General features: G+C 43.4%; 1 protein-coding gene across 2 annotated transcripts in view; it reads left to right on the top strand.

Annotated features, from left to right (window-relative positions):
• Window positions 1-19,589, top strand: part of LOC144930547 (uncharacterized) — a 79,897-nt gene extending 60,308 nt beyond the window's left edge. For both annotated transcript variants that reach the window (XR_013635764.1, XM_078852714.1), the window contains exons 2-3: window positions 16,647-16,766; window positions 19,243-19,589. Coding sequence is in view for 1 of the 2 variants with exons in the window: in XM_078852714.1 (XP_078708840.1) it covers window positions 16,647-16,766; window positions 19,243-19,423 (301 nt within the window). In the remaining variant the exon portion in view is untranslated. The remainder of the gene's footprint in view (window positions 1-16,646; window positions 16,767-19,242) is intronic.
• The last annotated feature ends 2,277 nt before the right edge of the window (window positions 19,590-21,866 follow it).

The raw sequence follows: 21,866 nt of genomic DNA, 5'->3' as shown, positions 1-21,866 counted from the left end.
CCACCTTACTTAGGTTATGATGCAGTTGGCTGAAAGGGAATTAGAGTGGTCATAGACCATGTGTCCTAGATTTGTCATTCTCCATGGTCTTGTCATAAAGCCCTTGCTATAATTGGGTGGGGGAGGAGGGAGGGAAACTAAAAAGAAATATGGATTTATGACTCTGTACTTTCCCCGAAGAGGGGTTATTCAGAAGGTCTGACTTAAAACATAAATAAATAAAAATTGAGGAAGGACATCAAAAATGAGAAAAGTTGAGGTTGCTGTTGAGTCCTAATTCTCTATAATTAACATAATGTGACATTTTCACCCCTGCTGAAGCCAGTTTCCACATTAGTGGTATCTCTGCCTCTCTCCCCAGCCCAAGTCACATGGTTTGTTAGGCTCCAGTTTTAAAAACAGGAAGGTACAACACTTGCCCATGAAATATGTACATGTAGCAATCACACATTTGGGTGGAGTGAATAATTGCTACAGCTAGATTACAGTTTCCAAACCTTCTTATGATATTTTTGGACACAATTTGAAAAAAAAAAAGGGGGAAGGTGGGGGAGAGAAAGTACTCGAACTATTTGGGGATGTTTTTTCTCATGATTTTTGACAATCATAATAGTCTTGTGGCTAAGGCATGAGATGGAGCCTTGAGGGACAACAGTTAAATTCCTGATTGTGCCACTGACTTCAAGTCACTTCATCTGTCTTTGTGTCAGTTCCCCACCTCTAACAAAGCAATAACAGTAGTGTTGTGGAGATAAATACACACTAGTACTTGGGTGGTGCTCTGATTCTACAGCAATGGTGGGGGGGTGTCATATAAATACTCAGATTTAGGGGAGTGGGGGAACAATAGCCTCTCTCACCACCCATAATTGCAGTCTCTTGCTGGGGTCAGTGCCTGACTTGCAGTTGCTATTGGGTACTTACATGTTTGTTTGACAGTAGTGTTACCGGGTATGCCCTGCTACTTTGGGTTATGCTCATTTATTTGGGTTACTCTTCTGGAGGGGGTGGGGGGGTGTTCTGTAATTATGTTAATGTACTGCTTATGTCACTTGTGTGTTCATATGGAGCTCTACTCCTTCCTTCTATACGTCCCCTCCCAATGGAGCTATCCTGTAAGACCTAGGTTCCACAGGACTGGGTTCCTCCAGCCCTAGAACCAGATGAACACACACAAACAGAGCAAGTCTGAGCGGACCAGGTCAATCGGCACTCTCAAGCTGACCCCCTTATATGTCCCTGTACGCAATAGGCTGGGAAAAGCAGCTCTTTCAGCTGCCCCCCCTCCTTATATGCCACAGGTTTAACATGTCACTATCTCCACTTTCACATCACAATTGTACTGGTAATAACCCACTTGATGAGCAAACCCCACAGTATTTTTGGGCTCTACAGGGATCTTTAGCTTAGGTAAAAGAAGCGTTGCTGCAGAGTAAATGGGGGAAGCTAAAAACACAAAAGAGTAAAGTTCAGAGAAAGAGAGAAGCAACCAGCTTAACCATAAAAGTTATTTATTGAATAATAGTGATAACTACACAAGTAGAGCCTAAACCAACATAACATACATTATTAAAGGTCAATACATGAGGTAGAAAGGAAAACAGAGAGAGAGAAAGAAAAGAATCTCACCATTCTCTGAAGCATGAACTGGTCGGGGTTCCCAGGTGATGGGGGTAGCTCAGGGTTCTGAGTGCAGGAGACAGGCAGAGCCCCAGCACAATCAGTCAGGAGATGGAGTCCCTGTAGAACTGATACAGCGTTTGGGTCCATGCATCAGAACACTGACTGGAGGGTGAGCAGAGACTTTCGTAGGTAAAATACAGTGGTTCAAGGGAGAAAACTAGATTTGTTTATAGATAAACTGATGACTCAAGGGTTTTCTTTAGGCTAGAAAATAGGAGCTGATCACTCTTGGCTACTGGTGGTGTTTTCTTCCAGGGAGCTTACCGTGCAACTAAGCTGCTTCAGTATTTTGGATATCAATCAAGGGTTTATTACTAGAATTGGTCTGATAATTGCTGAGCTGGGTGTGTGCAGGTGTAGGTTCATTAACATCTGGAGCAGAGATCCCCCATGATGCCATGCTTCCCTGCTTTTCTGGTCCCAGAGTTCAGTGCGGTTCTCTGTTCTCCATTCTGTATGCAAATTGAGATGTCTCCCTGTACCATCTTTCATGCAGATGAGGCTAGGGGAGCTGTCTCTATTTTCCATTCTGTATGCTAATGGAGATGTCTTAGTCTTGTCACCCTTGTCAGGAGGGGTCTACGTGTGTCTCCCATCCGCCCTTCATTGCTCTCTGCAAGATTTTTCTCTGATGGTTTTTGTTTAAGCAGAGGCTGGTTGGGGGGTGTCTTTCATGAATCAGACAGGCTAGATGCTGTGCCCTGGTTCCCCAAGAACACAGAGCTGACTGGCATTGGTAGCTGCAAGTGGAAAGAACCGCAGGTGCAGAATTGTGCCTGAAATTATTTGTATCTGTAATCTCACAAGATTAAAAAAGGAGAACTAGCAAAGGCTCGTTGAAAATTTGTCCCATAATACCTGAGTTTCACACAACAAGCTTTACCAAGTTCCTAGGTTCCTGTAAAGAGACAGAGGTCTGGTTTCTGGGGCCACTCAGGTTGTCATGATTAGTAATTACCTGGTAAGTGGGACATGGGTTTGTCTGGCTCCCTTAGTTGTGAGCTATCTGATCCCACAGAGCTATTTATGTGTCGTAGGTGGTTATGATCCCCATTACAATTGTATCTGAGTAGTTGTATACTTACCTCATATTTATCCTCACAACATCTCTGTAAAATTATTATCCCCCTTTCACATATGGGGAATTGAGGCACAGAGAGACTAAGTGACTTGCCCAAGGTCACACGTGGAGTCTATGGTAGAGCAGGGACTTGAACCTGGATGTCCAAGTCCTAGGCTGGGACCCAAACTACTGGATGATCCATCCTCTCTAGTTAGTTGCCCTGGAGTCCCAACCCGTTCATCCTATCACAAGCAGGATGAGGCCCCACTGTGAAATTACATCTCTCTGCTGTGTTTTTAAAATAAACTTTTACATGAAAGCCAGCAAGTTTTTAAAAAATGAGTATTGCCCTAAGTGCAAATAACAATACCGCGTGCCATGGCACCAGCGGGTACAGTGGATTGGAAGCTACAGAACACACTTGTCTGTGTTTTCAGGGACCCTGATGCTGCATGGCCTTTGCAGCAGATGCATTCAGTTTTCTTCCTCAGAGTTCAGCTTACAAATAAACTTGAGACAGGGAGAATATCAAATACCCAGGGAAGAAAAAGAGTGACTCTTCCCCAATGGCCCAGATTAGTTATGTTCCACAATAGCTCCTTGTATCAGGGTGGCCACTTACTTAGCTCCCCCTTGTGGCCAGGGTCACTTTGCAGGTACCCAGTCCCTGTTAGCCCTCACCTACAGGCTCCCTAAGCACTCCACACAACCTCACTTGTGGATAACAGCACCCCCACCCCACCCAGGGCTCATTTAATAACCAAAAAGATTCAAACAATCTTCAGAGTCCCCAAAATAATGTCCATATCGATAACACAAAAATTCACATTCAGTGCTAGTTCTTCTGCCTCACACAGAGCTCTGTGTGTATCAGTCAGTCTGTTCCACTGGAAGCCACAGTTCCAGCCCTTTCTGGCTTCCTTCTTCTGTCAGTGTGTCCCCTGTTCTGCGGGAGGAGGCAGTCTATATATTGGCCTTCTCAAGACAGCTCATCCCAATTGGCTGGAAGAGATGGGAGCCCTGCCCTACCACGGACTACAGGGCTCCTGATCCCGGGCCCTTAAAGGAACAGTATCCTGGATTTCCCTCCTCCCCCCAGTCCAACTCCTAATTCTCCAGGAGGACTTCCTCTCTTCTGCTACTGGGCCATTCCTTGGGTCTTTGTTCATTCCAGCTCCTTGGAATGGGGTCTTCTGGCCTCCTCTACTCTTATAGAGCTAGTGTACTGCATTACACTCCCCAGATAGACACTCCATTCCAGAATAAAAGCCACTTCATTCTGCAATAATTACTTTGGAAGTGCACTAATTATTCTGTGACTTTTTCTTTCCAGAATAGATTGACTATATTATATTTTATTGACTATATATATATTTTATTATTCCAGAATAGCTACGCTGGTCAACTTCTCCATGTAGACAAGGCCAGAGGGACGCTTGATATGCTTTGTTTTCATGTCTATCGTATGCCAATAACTGAGATCTTTGTGAGGAAGGATGCTTACACCATGATACTACCTTCTACTTTGATATCCACGATCTCCATTGCACTAATCACTGTCTCTGGAACAAAATGCTTAATTCTTGCTCCTGAAGGTTTTGTGATTTCCAGGGTAACACATGGTATGATTTCATTTCAATCAATGTTAAATGCTTATCATGAACCCTCTCAAAAGACAGAAGTGGTTTTTGTACACATACATAATTGGAAGCAAACTCGGTTAAAACAGGAAATCAGTGTGAAATCCCACAGGAATTGGGCATTTATGCAGATGTAAGCAGCGTCTGAATGAATTCTCCTTTGACAGCTAGCTGGAAGGGGGAAAGACTTCAGGAGCAAACTGTATTTACATGAACACACCTACTCTGCTTAGATATCCATGGTGGTGTTAGAGTTGTGTTGCTCAAAGTGATTAACTTTGGCTGGTGGCTGGGTTACAAATCACTGTAGTACTGAATACAGGGGTAGTGAAATGCTGTTATCAATATTGTTGTCTTTACTGTATGAATAAAGGGGAGCAGAACTGGGCTTAACATGTCCCAAATAAGGGGATCAGCTGAAAGGACCTCGTTAAGCCAGGGGCTTAAATGCCAGACCTCTGTGAAAGTAAGTGTGGGGGGGATAGGTGTCCCAGCCAGAAGCTGTGGACTCTCCCTAAGGGTCCCAGGTCTGGTTTAACCTGTTCCTCCCCACTGTTTAAAGCTAGAGCTAAATAGGTTTCATTAGGAGCCTTTTGTTATCTTAAGTGTTCAATGAGAGCTGAAATCAGTTGTGATGGGGCAGCGTTTCTGCCCAGCCTGCTGAGAGCTAAAAATCACTAAGAGACTAACCTACAGAGATCACAACAGAGAGGCCGGTGGCAGAATGAAATGACGGATGGGCAGCTGGTGAAAGTGGTGAGCAGTCAGCAGGGCGGCCAGGCGGTGAGGCGCAGTGGCTGGCAGGGTGGCCTGGCGGAGCAAGCCAGGTGTCTCCTTCGCTGGGTGGGAGGTGAACTCACGCAGCACCTCTGAACCCTGGGTCCTCACTGACCAAGGATAACCACCAGTGGGGTGTGGTGAGGGAGCAGAGAGGGGCACAGTAAAGGAACTTTTGGCTGTGGAACTCAAGAACATGAGGCAGAAGGCCCTGCCCCACAGACTCTGGGGTGGGTGCCCTGCTCACAGTTTTAGGTTTATGAATCCTTTTGGCATTTTCCCTAATTAATGTCAGGTGACTTCCTTTTTTTCATTAAAAATTTCTTTGCTACACTCAGACTCTGTGCTTGCGAGTGGGGAAGTATCGCCTCTCCGAGGCGCCCAGAGTGGTGTGTAATTTTCCCCGGTTACTGGGTGGGGGCTCGAGTTGGTTCTGTGTTGTATTGTTGAAAAGGAACTCATCCCTAGATATTGAACCCAGCCCTGGTTGCTGCTGGCTGCAACGGGCAGAAGGGTTATACATAAAATGACTTTTCATGGGAAAAGCAAATGCTTAAAAATGAAATCAAAGAAGCCTCCAGCCTATGAAACTTTAAGGGCATTTCTAATCCATATTTATTTTTGGAAAAAGCAAGTTATGCAGTGAGTAGGGTGTAGATTTTGCGCTTGATATCAAGTCTTCTGCTTGTGTGGAATGCCGCAACACATGTGGGTACAGGCTTGTGCTTGTGTGATTGTATTTTATTACACTTAATATGTGAATACTACTCTGCCTGCTTATAAATAGTGGATTGGTTTGGTATTTGTAGTTGGTCCTGTTGGTGGCGTTTTTTTGTTGTTGTTTTTCTAAGACCCCGGGATGGATAGTCATTGATATATAAACATAGAGATATGTTCAAGGTCTCCTCTGTGAGCATTGTCCCAATGGGTCTACACTCTACTGCCTGCCTTGTGGAGCCTTTGCATCTTAGGTGGTGGTAGACTGAGCCTTTTCTGTGGTGACCCCATAGAACTGATGATTCATAACTTGCAGGTTATCCATTTCAGCAACTTCTTTCCTGTTTTCAAAAGACTGTTGAAGTCCGTTCTTTATCAGAGCTATTTCCTGTTTTCAGTCTGCTCCCTTGCAAGATTACTCACCTTCTTGCATAACATTTCTCTTTTGGCTTTTTAGCTTGGGTGCTTCTTCCTCGCTTAATTCAAGTCTCCAAACTGAAAAGCCCTATCAAATAGTGCTGTTGATCTCATGAGAACCAGCTTTCTGTTGAGCTTTTCTGTACAGAAAGGCCAGTTCTTCCTCACTTTCTCTAAATGAATTTGCTCACCTGCTCTAATTAATACTCTTGTAACAGTTTCTTTGTACATGTGATCTGCCGATTTGCGTTATGTGTTACGAGTGGGGTTTTCAGAAGCATTCAAAACAAGCCTAACTTAGCTCCCATTGACGTTAGAGAGCAGCGTTAGGGCAAGAATGAGCATTTCTGAACATCCCACCCCATAGTTTTTCATAAGCCTTGATGAGTATTTCACCAAGCCTGGGTAAGGAATGGTGCCCCTAGCCTCTGTCAGAGGGTGGAAATGGATGGCAGGAGAAAGATCACTTGATCATTACCTGTTAGGTTCACTCCCTCTGGGGCACCTGGCATTGGCCACTGTTGGTAGACAGGATACTGGGCTGGATGGACCTTTGGTCTGATCCAGTATGGCCATTCTTATGTTCTTATTTTTGGTACCACTAACTTTGGACAGTATCACTTACCAGAAACAAGAATACAAAATTATCTTCCAGATCAATCTAATGAGTTCAATTTTTCTTAGCTTTGCTATGATGATGATGATTTAACACTTACATTATGGTAGTGGCTAAATTATCATTTTACTTCTAATGTGTGCATAGGCAATTTCTAAAGATCAATGTGTTCCTGCAGTGCTTCCTCCTATGAGTAATCTTATTCATGAGCATGCATTACAGAATTGAATCATGTTGGCGTTATAAAGCAAATGAAACAATCATAGAACAGAGCTAGAAATCATAATACTTGAAAAGAGAGAACATTCCTCTCCTATTTCCTGTCCTTTCTCCTATTTTTTTAATTTTAGGTCACTTCTTAGCTTTAAGTTTAGTGTGCTTATAACTGATCCACTTTCTGTTATTTATCAAACTCTCCCCCCTTTTTTTCTTTCCATCTGACCTCTCTTCTGTTAATCAAAAGCAGGATGTGCAATTTCAAAAAGGGACAGAGTCAGATGAATAAACAGGTCAAGGTCAAATGGAAAGTATGTATATTGAAAAAAAATCCAAAATGGACCCTAATTTGTGTGTCAGCAAGATTGCCCCCAAAAAGCTCTGGTATTTATCAGTAATGGGAAGGTCTGAACATAACACATGCACCAAGACTCTAGATTAAAAATAACAGCACTTATTTTGACACAAGACCAATTGTCTAGAGATGTGCACAACTACTTGGTGATATTTTTATGGATTTCTTATTACATTACAGTAGAGTTCACAGTGTGCTAGGCACTATCCAAATATGTAATCAGCCCCAAGCATGTCAAAATAAACCCCAAGAACTCATGAGATCATCAGATTTTTAAAATGTTTTAAGTTTATTTGTTTTTTGAGCTTTTAGGGTGCAGTTGGGTCACATTTCCAGGCTTTTCTCTGCAACCATGACAGTTAGAAACATTCTTTTAAACATATAAGATGAGATTCTTACGTAATCACTTGCCTCCAGGAGCTGGGGCTTTAAAAAACACTAAAATGTTGCAAGGCTTGGAGCACTGAGAGAGACACAATCCTGAAGAGCTGTTTGGATTTTTATCCTCCTGAGTTTGCAGCATTCAGTTTTACAGTTTGAGTGCAGTGATTCTTAAGCTGTTGGCTCCCAGAGAGCTGTGGTGACTTCACCTGGTGTCCATGCCCCCATGCTCAGCAAAGTGCCTGTAAACATAGCTGTTGTCTGTCTCCTCCTTCCCCAAAGTGCACAGGCTGCTCATGAACTCTCCCCCTACCACCCTTGCAGCAGGGTAAGAGACAGAGCTGAGTGGGATCCTGATATCCATCTACACTTACCTGCTATTACAGTATGTCCCTTTTGTATCACCGGGCTGTGGTGTTGTATAGTCTTCCAAGAATTTTAGTAGTGTGAGAGAACGTTTTGACTCTTGAGAAGACATGCTGCCTTGTCGTTTAGGTTTGGGTTATGCTAGGTTTGTGATGCAGAGGCAGCTTTGGGACAAAGGAAGCTGTGCAAGCTGTAGGAGAATTTGTCATCTGCCTTGGGTTCTGATTAGAGTCAATTAATGAGACTGTTTCCCCCTGGGAACCAGGCATTTGTGTTGGACTGAGATTCCTGGAAGAAGGGCTTGGCCTGTATGCTGCTTGACCATCTATGTTCCAGGACTGGTATTTATGCATTTTATGCATAAATAAGACATTACATTTAGAGTATACCCAGACTCCACATCACTGATGCCTCCTCCACTGGGAAACCAGCCTGCAAAGCCTAGGGCGTCTGCAGAGTGGTGATGCTGGTGTCAAAGTGAAACGCTGGTGCTGGAAATAGGGGCAGCAATCTATCCTCCCCCCATGCACACATTTATCAGGCACATGTCTCATTCATGGACCTGGATACTTGGTTGCCTCATTCATTTAACGTGTTGCCCTGAGAGGGATCGTTTGCTGTGACGGGCTACTATACTCTTTCTGGTCAACAACTACCCCACCAGAATCACACATCCTTTTTTTCAGCGTTGATAGAACTGTAATCTACTTGTGCTTCTTTTATTCCTCCTCTTCTGGCAGCATTCCCCATGCTCCTCTCTTTCCTCCATATTTTCTGGGCTGCTTCTTCCTTCTTTTTTTTTCTATGCCCCAATCCTTGTCCAGATCAGAAAATTCTGCTACGTGATCATAGAAATAGGGGTGATGTGGGTCCTTCTGCAATCAAAAACTGAGAGTCTGCAATGAAGTTTTCCTGGCAGTCATTCTACAGAACTATGTCAGATTGAAAATACCTTAAACTTATCAGGTTTGGACCTGTTAGGTACTTGGAGGGAAGACCTTGAAAGAAATTTTAAGTGTGGCAAGAGGTGATGTCGATGACTGAGTAGGAGGCATATTTTCCTTTGAATCGGCATTGAACCAATATGGCTGCTGGAAGCCTCTTTGAGTAAGTAGTAAAACCAAAGTCCTGATCACATGTGGTCAGGGAAGTATCTTATAGCACTTTTCACTAGAATTTGGGTGTTCAGCCATGGTGTCCTAGCTAAATACCATTGTAAGTGTCAAATCCTGAGGTCCTACATAACGTCACCTGATATCTGCAAATTGAAGTCCACCCCCGCTACTTAAAATAAATAAATAAATAAATCTGCAGTACTGTAGACAGAAGTTCTGTTTCATACTATTTTACGTTCACCAGCATTAAACTAAACAATAAATACAAATCCCCAAGTGTCTGTGCTTCTGTCAGTCTCATGTCTTCCAGTGCTGTCTCTTCTCAACTCTCATCTGAAATCATGAGTCTGATTCTCCACTCACCCCACTTTTACAACATAAGTCTACAGACTTAAAAGGAGTCACTCCTGATTTGCACCAGCATGTGGGTGGGAAGAGAATGGGACCAATGTATAGTCAGTCCCTGGTGTGTGCATGTCTTGATTTCCGTTTCCCTTTGATAGTGTTTAGTTCTGTAAAGGATTTGGGAGTCCATTTTCTATAAAAGGGGCTACATAAATTAAAGCTCTGTTACTGGGAATCTGCGCTTCCATGGAAATCTGCTCTGTAAAGACTCTTCCTTTTCTAAGGGACTTCACTTTAGTGAGGTTTCCCACATCAAACACGTGAGGGGCTAAATAGCACAATGGGTCAATGCATCAGCTTTTCCTCTCTGGACAGATGATTGATATAGCTTCGGTCACAAGTGAAACAAATTTTGTGGCCGTACCCTAGTTCCCAGTGGACACTTATCCACATTACTTACAAATCCACGGCACGTGATGGAGCAGTTTCACGACACTTGGTGATCTTGGCACTGACATAGGAAGCATGTTTCTGCTCAGGATTTGCAGTTGGCAGAGCTGTGTCAAAAGCAATACTTTGTATTTGTATTGCAACATCCATCAAAGGATCTGAAAGTTAAACAAGATCCTGCAACATAGGGGAGCATTAGTCTCATTCTACAGAGGAGAAACTGAGGCACTGAAAGGTTGTGATTTTTCACAGAAACCTATAGTGCTGAGAACAAAAACCAGATGTACTGAATCTCAGTCCGGTGGGCTTTTTAGCTAAAAAATCATCTTTAATTAATAAATAAATAAATACCATGGGACAGCTCTTCAGCTGGTGTGAGTTTGCGTCACTCTATTGACTTGAAGTCAATAAAGCTACATGGATTTATAGATCTAGCTCTGATAAATAATATGCTGCAAACCACAAACATCATCCAGTCTCACCGGTCTCCTGACAGAAAAGGGAAGAGAGTGCTATTTCTTGTTTGTTTGTGTGTTTTGGCTATCTGAATTATTGATATGTCCCCTGAAACTGTCTATAATTTCCCACTGAGCACAGAGGCATTTCAGTGGTAAGGGCAGACCTGGTCAAGCTGCTAGCGTTTCTGCTGCTGAACTTAGCATACAAGCTGTCCATAGCGGCAACAGATGTTTCTGCTTTTTAAGGTCTCTGGGAACCTTATTGAATATTTTTTTTATTTTCTTGTAGGAACAAATGCCAGCATAGCCGAGATCCAAAAAGCTTGACCTCAACCTTATGTTGTTGTTGGAAGGTTCTGTGCCTGGATATCCTATTGTCCTTCTCATGTAATAAACTGGCGGCTATGAATACCAGATTTGTGTTTTCACACATACAGAGTTTATGGATAGATTCAGTTATTCTAATAATTCTCATGGCAGCAAAATACTGGAAAATAATTGAATATGGAAGGCACGATCTCTCTTGATGCTGTGCAGTACTGGAGATGCACCTTGCTTATGCAGTGTTGACCAAGCTGAAAATTATCTTAAAACAGATCTTCCACCCATTGATTTTCCTTGTACCTTGAGCAGTCATTGCCAAATGACAATAAAGCCAAACATGAGCATTTACTGACTTTGACTCTGTTTTGGGTGCCCAGCAGGAAACATCTACGGGACCTGAGCTGGGACCCCAATAACCAGAACACACACACTGTGTGGACATTCATGATTTTTTTTTTGTTTGAGTTTGGAGCTACATTCATCCCCTAAATGCAAATGGCATCTCCCCAGGCTAGAGAGGTCTTGCACCTCAGGTGGCTTTCCCTCCTGGGCAGGCTGTGTTCCACAGACAACTTCCCTCGTGGTTTCTAACAGGGAAAGAACAACTTTATTTTCCAATGGAGGCTTCACATGTGCCCTGTAGGCAGTGACTGCTGAGATGATACACTGAATCAGTGCATCGCCTGGTCTCCCTACCTTCACCCCTTCTCCAGACAGCACTGCCTATGTTTGGGACAGCACTGGCCCTGCAACCTGGCTTATACTAGCAAAAGTTGCCAAATACCCAAAGGTAAATTTAGTCCTTCCAGTCAATTTTTGCAATAAAACCATGTTAGCAAAGCAGGCGCCCCATTCAAACATAAGTGTCATTTGGAACAGCAGTTAATAGTTTGAGGTTATATATTTTTAGCCAACAAAGTGAGAAATTGCTCAGCTAGCCTTTGCTTTCAAGTCTAAAAATTGAATGCTTTTCTCTAGAAAGATGTTGGCTCATACTTTTTATGAACTGGGCTCAGCACTTTCTAAAAAGTTTTTTTTATAGTTCAGCATCAATGTTCCAAAAGGCTTTTAAGAAAATCCACGTGTGCTCCTCTCTCAAAGCTGGCTGAGTGCAGTGGGAATGTTTAACGGTCTGCCAGGAGCGCCTATAAAATACGGCACTGAAAGAAAACAAGGCTTCCAGTACTCCCTGTCTCCTGATTCACAACTGTTTAAAGCCTTCCTGCTTGTAATTTAAACTTTAATGTCTTTCAGTTTATATCCTCCCAGCCTTTATTTAGAGATGGGTTGAGACTGGAGAATGAGACCAGAGTGGCAATATGTGTATTATCAAACTATCTACAGTGAGCTGGGTAGTTGGTCTGGCACACTGTGATGTCATAACATGCCTCTGTTTATAACATTCCCTAGTGCAGTGGATAAGACTAAATCTTGCCTGTGGCTCTGCTCAGTTTAGTGTGTTGCTTGCATATAGCCTCCTCTGATATAGAGTCAGAGGTGGATATAAGTCTGGGTGCTATGAAAAGAATACTCTGTGCTCTTGCTTTGATGGTAGGCAGTATGTAGCCCATGTACGATGTTTGGAAACCAGTGGGTGTGTTAATAGTATAAGCGAAAGTGAATCACGCTCCAAACACTGGCCCAACCCTTCTCAGGGCCTTTCTTTAGTCACAAAGATTCAAAACCAGTCTCATTGCCCCACAGGGTCTTGCCTAGCCCTTGTCTCCAGGGCTTCAGTTATTACAGCCTTTCTTGTGGGGCTTCATGCCCCTTCCTAGCTGAGGCTTTCCCCGAGTAACTCCTACTCTCTGCGGGTATCGCCTGCTCCAGCCTTCTGTTCAACAGGCATAGAGAGCCGCCTGCTCCCTGGTCCTTCCCTGACCCTGGGTTTCCCCACTCTGCTCCTCTGCCTAAGAGGCAAGAAGCTTTACATGTGATTTCCCGTAGAGCACATAGAGTGCTAAGAGAAGATCTGTGCCCTGCAACTATAGCTCCCAATTTTAAAGGGCCCAGGGCTGTACCAGGAGCACTGGGATGTGATCACAGGCTCCGAAGACCCCGTGTCCTCCTGTTGCACTGCAATTCAACACGACTGTTTGCAGTGTTTGCCAGGAAACCAAGCAAAACTTCCCGATTTACTTTTTTCATATTTGGCTAGAATGTCCTATGTTCATAACTGGATACAGGCCCAAACATCAACCTCCCATCTGAGCCTTTTCAGATTAGGGCTGCCAACCTTCCAGATTGTCCTGGAGTCTCCAGGAATTAAAGATTAATTTTTAATTAAAAATTAATGTCATTTGATGAAATGTCCAGGAATTCGTCCATCCAGAGTTGGCAACCCTATTTCAGATCTGAATCCTTAGGTGAGAACAGGCTCTTGGTCTGGCTTCTGGGCCAGATTCAAAGTGTGACCAGATCTGTTTTTAGATGTAGGCAAAACCAACCTAAATCTCCTTAGGCTTTATCCTTATTAAATCCTAGCCTTGATAGGTTACAGTTCAAGCTGCAGACCCAAATGCTAACCCTCTTATGGATATGGACCCAGTCTCCTTCCTCATCCTTTCTTTAGAGCTAACACTGCTTTTCATCTAGCCCTCTCAGTGACACAGGGACACGGTTTTGCTATATATAAAAGTGGGAAAGAGGTGTTTAATACAAGGACCCAATGATATATTTGTCACTGCAATGACTAAAGCGATTGCTTTAAATAGCAGTTCAGTAGAAATGGAGAGGAGACAGACATTCTAAACAAGCACTGCTGAACAGAACCATGGCTGACAGGGCATTCTGGGCACTTACTCCCTCAGAGGGAGCAAGAGTTGTTAAATGTCTCTCTCTCTCTCTCCCCACTCAATAATATAAATGTAGTAAAGTCTACATCTCACTGTCTGCAAGTGCCGCGTTAACTCTTTCCCTGTTATGTCTTAAATAATCATAAGATACTGAAGCTCATTTCCTTCGCAGTTAATAATAAAGCAGTCTCGTCTGTCGACAAAAGAGATCCAAAGGGGCCCTTGTGATTAGCGTAGAATGGATCCAGAATTATCCCGGCAGTTCTATTAGTTGTATTATGGCAGTGCCTAGTGGGCCCTTTGTGCTGGGCACTGGACAAACACATAGTAAGAAACAGTCCCTGCATCCCCAAACAGATTACAATGTAACTAGACAAGATGGACAAAGGGAGGGAGGGAAAAGAGAGCCTCATACTTGCCCTAAGTCAGACAGAAGGTCAGTGAAGAGACTAGAACCATGATCTCCTGGCTCAGTCGTGTCCTGACCGCTAGCTCACACTGCCTATCACCACGTCAGTCATGATCTTTTTGCCCCTGTAGTTTGCTGACAAAGTGCTTTGTTTGTAATGTCGGATCCCCCCTACTAGTGACTTGAAAGGGCAATTAATCTATCCATGAATACATGAAGAACTTGAAGTAACGCAAGCTGTTTCTAGTTAGAATGGTAGCTTTGTGTAGACTGTCCATGCTACGCCATGCTTTATGTTCACAAAGATTTCTTAGTGCAAAGGATTATTTGTTAATTTACCATGTTCTCTCTAAAATGGGAAATACTGTATTAAAAGAAGATAAAAGGCCAAATTTTCAGCATTGCCTTAACTGGGCCTCCATTTTTCCAGATGCATTTTAGTGCCTTCAGTTATTTGGGGCCACAATTTAGATCATTCCTATGTTCAAGTCCCTGACTGACTGAAGATCAGGGACTGAAGTCTCTTAGTGACCTAATATGCTTTACCTATACGTTTCTGCACTCCCAAACGCAGATGGCAGTGTCTGAACAATCTAGTCTTACCGTTTGTAAGGTCATAAGAGTATAACCATTTTAAATCAGTATCTAACCTCCTTATATCCACCGCGCACAAAACACCGCAGATGTCACTAGTTACCACACAGGGCGGGCACTGCAAAAGGTCACGTCAGGAATAGCTCTTGGAGACTTTGATTCTTAGGCTTGGTCTACGCCTAACTCTTAGGTTGACCTAGCTCCGTCGCACAGTATGTCCCCGACAGATGAATTTAAGTCAACCTAAGCCCTGGTGTGTGCACGACCACGCTGATAGACGTACTCGCCTGTCAACACAGCTACCGCGTGGGTGCTTAACTGGAGCGGTGGAAAATCCCTTCTGTCACCGAAGCAAATGTCGACTGTCGAGTGCTACAGCTGCAGCAGCGTAGACATACCCTTAAATGTGATCCCTTCAGGTCAAGTTGGTGGGACGTTGGTGGGCTAAAGTGGAATACTTGCAAAATTTGCACTGCCATTGCTTAAGCTGTACCAGCTGAATGGATGGTCTTGGTAACTGCAGTGCAATATACTCGTGTGAGTGTGTAAGAGAGAGATTGAGCGAGATCAGATAGATGTATATGTAGGCGGGGAAAACTTGTGTTTCACTGTGATTCAGATGCGTGAAGCAAAGGCAATAACGCTACTAGAGAACTGGGGGAAAGGGCTCTTCGCTGAAGAGTCAGTCCTGCTCCCACTGAAGTCAGTTACAAACTACTATTGATTTCAATAGGAGCAGAATCAAGCCTGTGGAGCTACACTCTAAAAGGCGCTGAACTTCCTCAACTCCCTCGAAAGCAGTTTGGTCCCCAAACTGTGCGGAGGAACATTTGAGGAAGCGTGGCGGGGCCTGGGCCCAAGGTGGGTGGGGAGGGAGAGCCACCCAGCCCAGCTCTGCCCCAGCTCTGCCCCGACCACAGCTCCAGCCATAGCTCCACTCCTGGCTGCAGCCCTGGCTCCTGACCGCAGCTCCGCTCCCGGCCCGGCGCCCCCCGAGCCTCGGCCCCCCTACTGTGGCTCCGCTCCGGGCCCTGGCCCTGCCCCCAGCTGTGACTCTGGCCTTGGTCCCTAGATCTCGTCTCAGCCCAGCCACGGTTCTGGACCCAACCTTGTCACCCTTACCTCTGTCCACATCCCCCCCGACAGGAGCTGGGGCCCTGGTTCCCCACTGTGGCTCCCAGGGGTGGAGGGGTTCGGGTAAGGATAAGGAGGGGGACGTGACGTGAAAAGTTTGGGGACCACTGCTCTAAAGCCCATAGGAGCTAGAAATACTCTCTGCCTGGCAGGACTGGGCTATTACCTACTGCTGCAATGCTCCATGGTGTTTTGAGTTTGTACACTTTTTAAACCCTATCTGTCCTATTAAGAGGGATTTATGTTCTTGAGTCTTATCAACGTTTACAAAATGTACCTGATCTCTGGCAATCGGTACAGCATTCTTTCACAGCTGGCTGCCCATGAAAGTCACATGAAATCTGATGGGAAGTTTCACAAGGTTGTGTTAGGTTGGGGCAGTATTTAACTCATGCCAACCCATATTTAAGGAATAACTAGAGTAGCACACCCTTCCTTCCTTCTGTAAATATGCTGTTCAAATGCTTCATTTTTGTTGCCATACAGCAAACTTCCATGAGTCAGTGTAATTTGCATTACAATGGACAGTGATCAAATGTGCCCAGAACATAGAGAAATTATGCACCCTACCCCCCCAAATCTTAATGGAAATATGTGGGTCCCTCCCATCACAATGAGGCTAATGCCTTACCTAGGTTGTAAGCTCTTTGGGGCAGGGGAGCACCTATCGCAATGGAGTCCTGGTCTACAGTGGGGCTCCCAGGTGCTACAGTACAACAAATAATGACTCTCTCTAACAGCTGGTTTTTAGCTTTAAATAGCTGAAATATTCCTTTTCTAATTCTTTCTAGCCTGTGTACATGTCAAAGGCTGTGTGAATTCAGAGGGAGTGAAGGGCATGCCGCACCTTCCAGGATCCAGGCCTGTGTTGCTGCCATCCAGAACACTGAATATCCTGTGTTTCTCTATGGGTATGTTTTTTGCATTTTTTTTTTCATATTCTATTACTCGGCTTATCCAAATACTTTTGTTTGAATAGTATTACTGTATCAGCTGTGGTATTGTTGAGCAGTTGAATTGCCACGCCTAATGAGATCAGTTTTCTCTTGTCACCAGTTAGGGTGGCCACCGCTGAGGTACAAAAAACGGGGACATCCTGGGTGATCCTGAATGCTAAAACTGGCCAGCTGGCAGAGTGCACTGAGCACCCTTATCGATTTTTCCAGAGCAGCTCCCTCAAAAAAAAAGGATGATCCCTGGCAGGTAGCAATCCTGGTATCATGGCTATTGATGCACAAGAAAAATCCTGGCTGTGAGTAACTTAGTATATACTAAAAGAAAAGGAGTACTTGTGGCACCTTAGAGACTAACCAATTTATTTGAGCATAAGCTGTAGCTCATGAAAGCTTAGGCTCAAATAAATTGGTTAGTCTCTAAGGTGCCACAAGTACTCCTTTTCTTTTTGCGAATACAGACTAACACAGCCGCTACTCTGAAACCTTAGTATATACTGACATCTAGTGGCTTTGTTAGCAAGAAGGAAACCATAAAACAAGAAGTGGCTTGTGTTTTCTGTAATTTTCTTCCTAAAGGTATGTTCTAAGTACAATAGTGAAAAATGTTAGCATTTTAGAAAAACCCTGCATTGCTGGAGAGAAGAAAAAGCAGCAGTCCTTGCCCAAGATTGTTTCAAGTGTATCAACTTTTTCAAACACTACTTTAGAGAAATGAATATGCATACATATCATTTTACCCGCTGTTATTTACTGGAACCATTTCATAGAATCATAGAATATCAGGGTTGGAAGGGACCCCAGAAGGTCATCTAGTCCAACCCCCTGCTCAAAGCAGGACCAATTCCCAGTTAAATCATTAGTTAATTCACATTTCTGGTGAATGTACCTGAATTTGAAGGAGTTCTAATCTGCCATAAGTAAACTTTAAGCTCATAAAGTTTATCGGAAACACATTTTCAAAGTGGAGGACGAGAGCCCAAACTACTAAGTTCAGATCTGGATGAAAACTTTTCTAAAGTGTGTGTGGGGGCGTGTGTGTACGTGTGTGTACTGAGCGGAGAGGGGGAAGGATCCATGGATTGACTGTGACCCGTTTAAGAAATAAGAGACAGCTATAAGGTCAGACATAATTCAAATCTAAACTTTTCAGCAGCTAGTTTTTCAAATATGGGACTTTGCCCCATATTGAACCCTCTGGTAATGAAACATGTCAGAGCACCAATACAGTGTTTCTCAGTGGATTTTTTTTTTAAAGCTCTGTTGCTTCTTCAGAACTTGAGAATAATATCCCATTCCCAACCAGGCGGCGTTCACTTCCACTTGGCAAAGAGATTTCTTCCTTTTTTGTTGCCAAAGTAGCTGAAATCTACATGTGGCCCGGCCTCTTGGGTTAGCTTCAGTTGCTTCCTTTTTAATGTGTCCCATGGGCACATATGACACTGCAAAACTTCACTGGGAACCCACCAGAGAAACTGAGCTTTCATGAAATAAAAACCTCACACCTCAATGGGCCTGATTTCTCAGAAGTGCTAAGCACCCACAGTTCCAGTAAAAGTTAGTGACAGTTGTGAGTGCTGGGCAGCTCTGAAAATCTGGCCGTAGGTGTCTAAAATGGGGCCCAATCCTTCAAAATACAGGGCACCTCCTGTGAGGTTAGTGGGAATCAAGGTTTTGTACACCCAATAGAAAGTGCAAAGCACTTCGCAATATTAGGCCCTTCTATTGTAAATCCTTTGGAGTAGGAGCCATATCTTCTCTGTTTTACATAGTCCTGAACACACTGATAACTCTCAACAAATACTAATGCCAACACAATCCTGCAAATATGGTTTGTTAGTTAGCTTGATGGCTCTGTAGATGGTTCAGCCCAAGCCTTGTTAGCCTTTAGCTTTTTAAAAATTTCTTGGGAACTGACCTCTTCCAATGGCCTTTACCTGCTTCACAACTGACCCACTCTGTGGGGTACTGTACCTTCAAGAGCTAGTTGGAGCCGATGTATGTTCTGTTTATGCAGAGGCTCATGTTAAGTTAGAAGTCAGAGTCTGAATCAAGCAGACCTCCATCAGACTCCTTGACTCGATGCAATGGTAAAAAAAAGTGGATAAACAAACCTAAATCCCATATTCCTCATATGAGAAATGGGTAAACTCACATTACCCTTGAGTACGCCACTGGCTTAGTGTGGTTAGTGAACATGACACGCTCTACCAATGAGGCGGCAGAGGTATGTGACGGTGTTGCCTTCATTGTCCGTCTTGGTATTCAGACAGTGGAATGTTGGGATGTACTGAACGCAGATCAGCATTAGCTGGGCTATTCCCTATGTACGGTAGAAAGTGGAGACAGTAAATGGAAGGGAAGTTGTTAAAATGTCTAGATATGTCCATTGTGCCGGTTTTATGAATGCTTTATGTTTATATTTTGTTTGCAGCATTGTTGTAGCCATGTTGGGCCCAGGATATGAGAGAGACAAGATGGGTGAAGTAATATCTTCTAGTGGACCAACTTCTGTTGGTGAAGGAGACAAGCATTCCAGATCCACAGAGCCCAACATCAATATCAGATGGTACGGACATACAGTTAGGAAATCCAGTTCTGCCCTTGGACACTGAAACTCCATAATGAGCAAAGTTCTGTTAAATGTTATGTAACTTTGATTGTTTTGAATTAAACATTAATTGCCATCTCAAGTTCAAAGGAAGCAATTAAAACTGGTTGTTTGCAACGGAAACGATCAGTTAAGATTTAATGTGTTTGGCCCAAACATCAAAATGGAATATTTAAAAGACTATTTAAAATGGATACCATATTTGAATGACAGCATTGCACATACTGACCTGAGCTCACAGGAAGCCTCATCAAACTTATCCATAGATTAATAGATTCCAAGAGGGGCCACAGTTATCATCGAATCTGACCTCCCGTATACTACAGGCCATAGAACTTTCCCACAATAATTCCTAGAGTAGAGCTTTCAGAAAAACATCTGATTTTTAAGGTCCATTAAAATCAATGGAAAAAAGCCTCCTCAACCCAATGAGAGCTGGACTAACTGCAGAATTGTTGAGTGAAGCCTAAAACTTTGGACACATAAACTTTATACTGTGAAAATACTTTTTTTTTTAATTGTCTTTGTTAGGTGTGAGAAATTATGCTGATCGGAGTCTGAAACTCTGAATTAGACACCAAATTAGAAGATATTTGGCAGTATGTAACGGACCCGGTGCACATTGATCCGTTTAGGCCAGGCCACAGGTACATTGGCATACAGAGCGGAGGAAATATACATCCCCACTGCTATGCTATTCCTTTTGTGAGGATAAATATATTCTTATGGCATGAGTCACCAGATGGTGGAATTACATAGTCTTACTCATTTTCTTTCTTGGTGTTCAAGCAAGTTTTTAGTCTTGGAAGAAATGCTGTGTTGTTTTTCTGATGCAGCTTCTTCGGAAGAGCTGTGACAAGCAGCAAGGGTGTTTGCTCTTTGCCTTAATCACTCATCTAGATTCAGTTCTTGAGGCACAGCTCCCTGGAAACCAAGCACCAGTGCTTGGGCTGAGAACCCTGAAAGAGGGAATTGCCTGGGTGCTGTTGATGACCCCCTCTGCTCAGGGACTGATATTTGTGTAAATCAAACAAGTTACACTAAGAAAATACAGACCATGTCAAGGATTTCTCCTCCAGTAGGAAGTTGATCTACAAGGGCTCAACATCAGTTACTGCTTGGCAGAGGGCCAGCACTATTTTAGTCTCCTCAATGGTCAGTCTGGCATCTTCATTTATGAACATTACGTTGATTTTTTTTTAAGAAATCTTTCACTGTTGATCTCACAGCACAGGCTACTGAGAGTAGGAAAGAAACAAAATCAGTCTGAGACTGTATTATCTTATGTGTTTCTGGGGGCCTAGAGTGGAGACAATGTGCATTCTCTCACTTGGCAGCCTTCTCACTCCCCATCTCCCCTGAGAGGTCTAGGAACAGCTCTCCATTCTATATGGTTGGAGAGGTGATCTCATGTGGAGGGCGGGGCATCTTGCTTCCTCATAGCTATTTATTTTTCATTGAGTGCCAAGAACTAGCTGATTTCTGAGGATGTTGTTGTCACTAACTTGTTTCACCCTATTCTTTCCTCCCTAAGATGCCTTTCCATGTGAGAAATCTGAAGCACCTATGTTAAAATGCTGTATAATGCACCAAATCCACTTTCTGCTATGGGACAGTCAATAAATCTTCTATGATAGCCACTCCATAACACTCCTTACCTTAAGCCAGTTGCTACTTGTGGAGAAAGAAATCCCTGAATAATTGTACAGGAAAATACCTGCTTTTGACAAATACTCCAAACTACTTCTAGTCGCTACCCAAAAACTATAGAACCATTTGTACACTCATATATTAACCGCTAGCAGCTACATAGCAATTTAGTTTACATATGTACTTCAACTTGAAAGCCATAAAGAAATTTCAGCAGTTTATATAGATGGTTAGTAATACTTAGTATTTAACACCAGCAATGGGCTTTATGAACATAAATTAATGCTTACAACACTAAGTGTTTTTCCCATGTTACAGAAGGGGAAATGGAAATATTAGATTGCCACCTTCTGACACTATGTCAGAGCAAGATTAGTACTCAACACAGTTCATGGCTGCAGGCCTATCTTCAGATCATGCCTCTCTACAGGCATTCTTGCCACCTGTAACTTAATATACCATTCTAGTCTCAGTATTCTAGAATGGAATGTGTGCATCCAAATTGCTTTAAGGTTTCCTTTGTGCACCTTCTTTTGGTCTCACTCTTTTCCAGTTTTTCTAGCCCAGCTGTGCAGTACTGCATATGCCTGGATTCACATTTAAAAATTAGTCTTGATGGCATTCTGCACCAAAAAATAAAAATTTTGCACACAGTATTCTAAAATTCTGCAAATTGTATTTGTCAAATGAATATGGAGACTCCAGCATGGCATTGGGGTGCACAGAGGTGGGAGATCACTGTGCAGCTCCCCCACACAGGACATGGACTCAGTGGTGAAGCTGTACCCAACCCTGAT

Source organism: Lepidochelys kempii, chromosome 5 (assembly GCF_965140285.1).
Source record: "Lepidochelys kempii isolate rLepKem1 chromosome 5, rLepKem1.hap1, whole genome shotgun sequence".
Lineage (NCBI taxonomy): Eukaryota > Metazoa > Chordata > Testudines > Cheloniidae > Lepidochelys > Lepidochelys kempii.
This window is presented reverse-complemented; position numbering and strand designations above follow the sequence as displayed.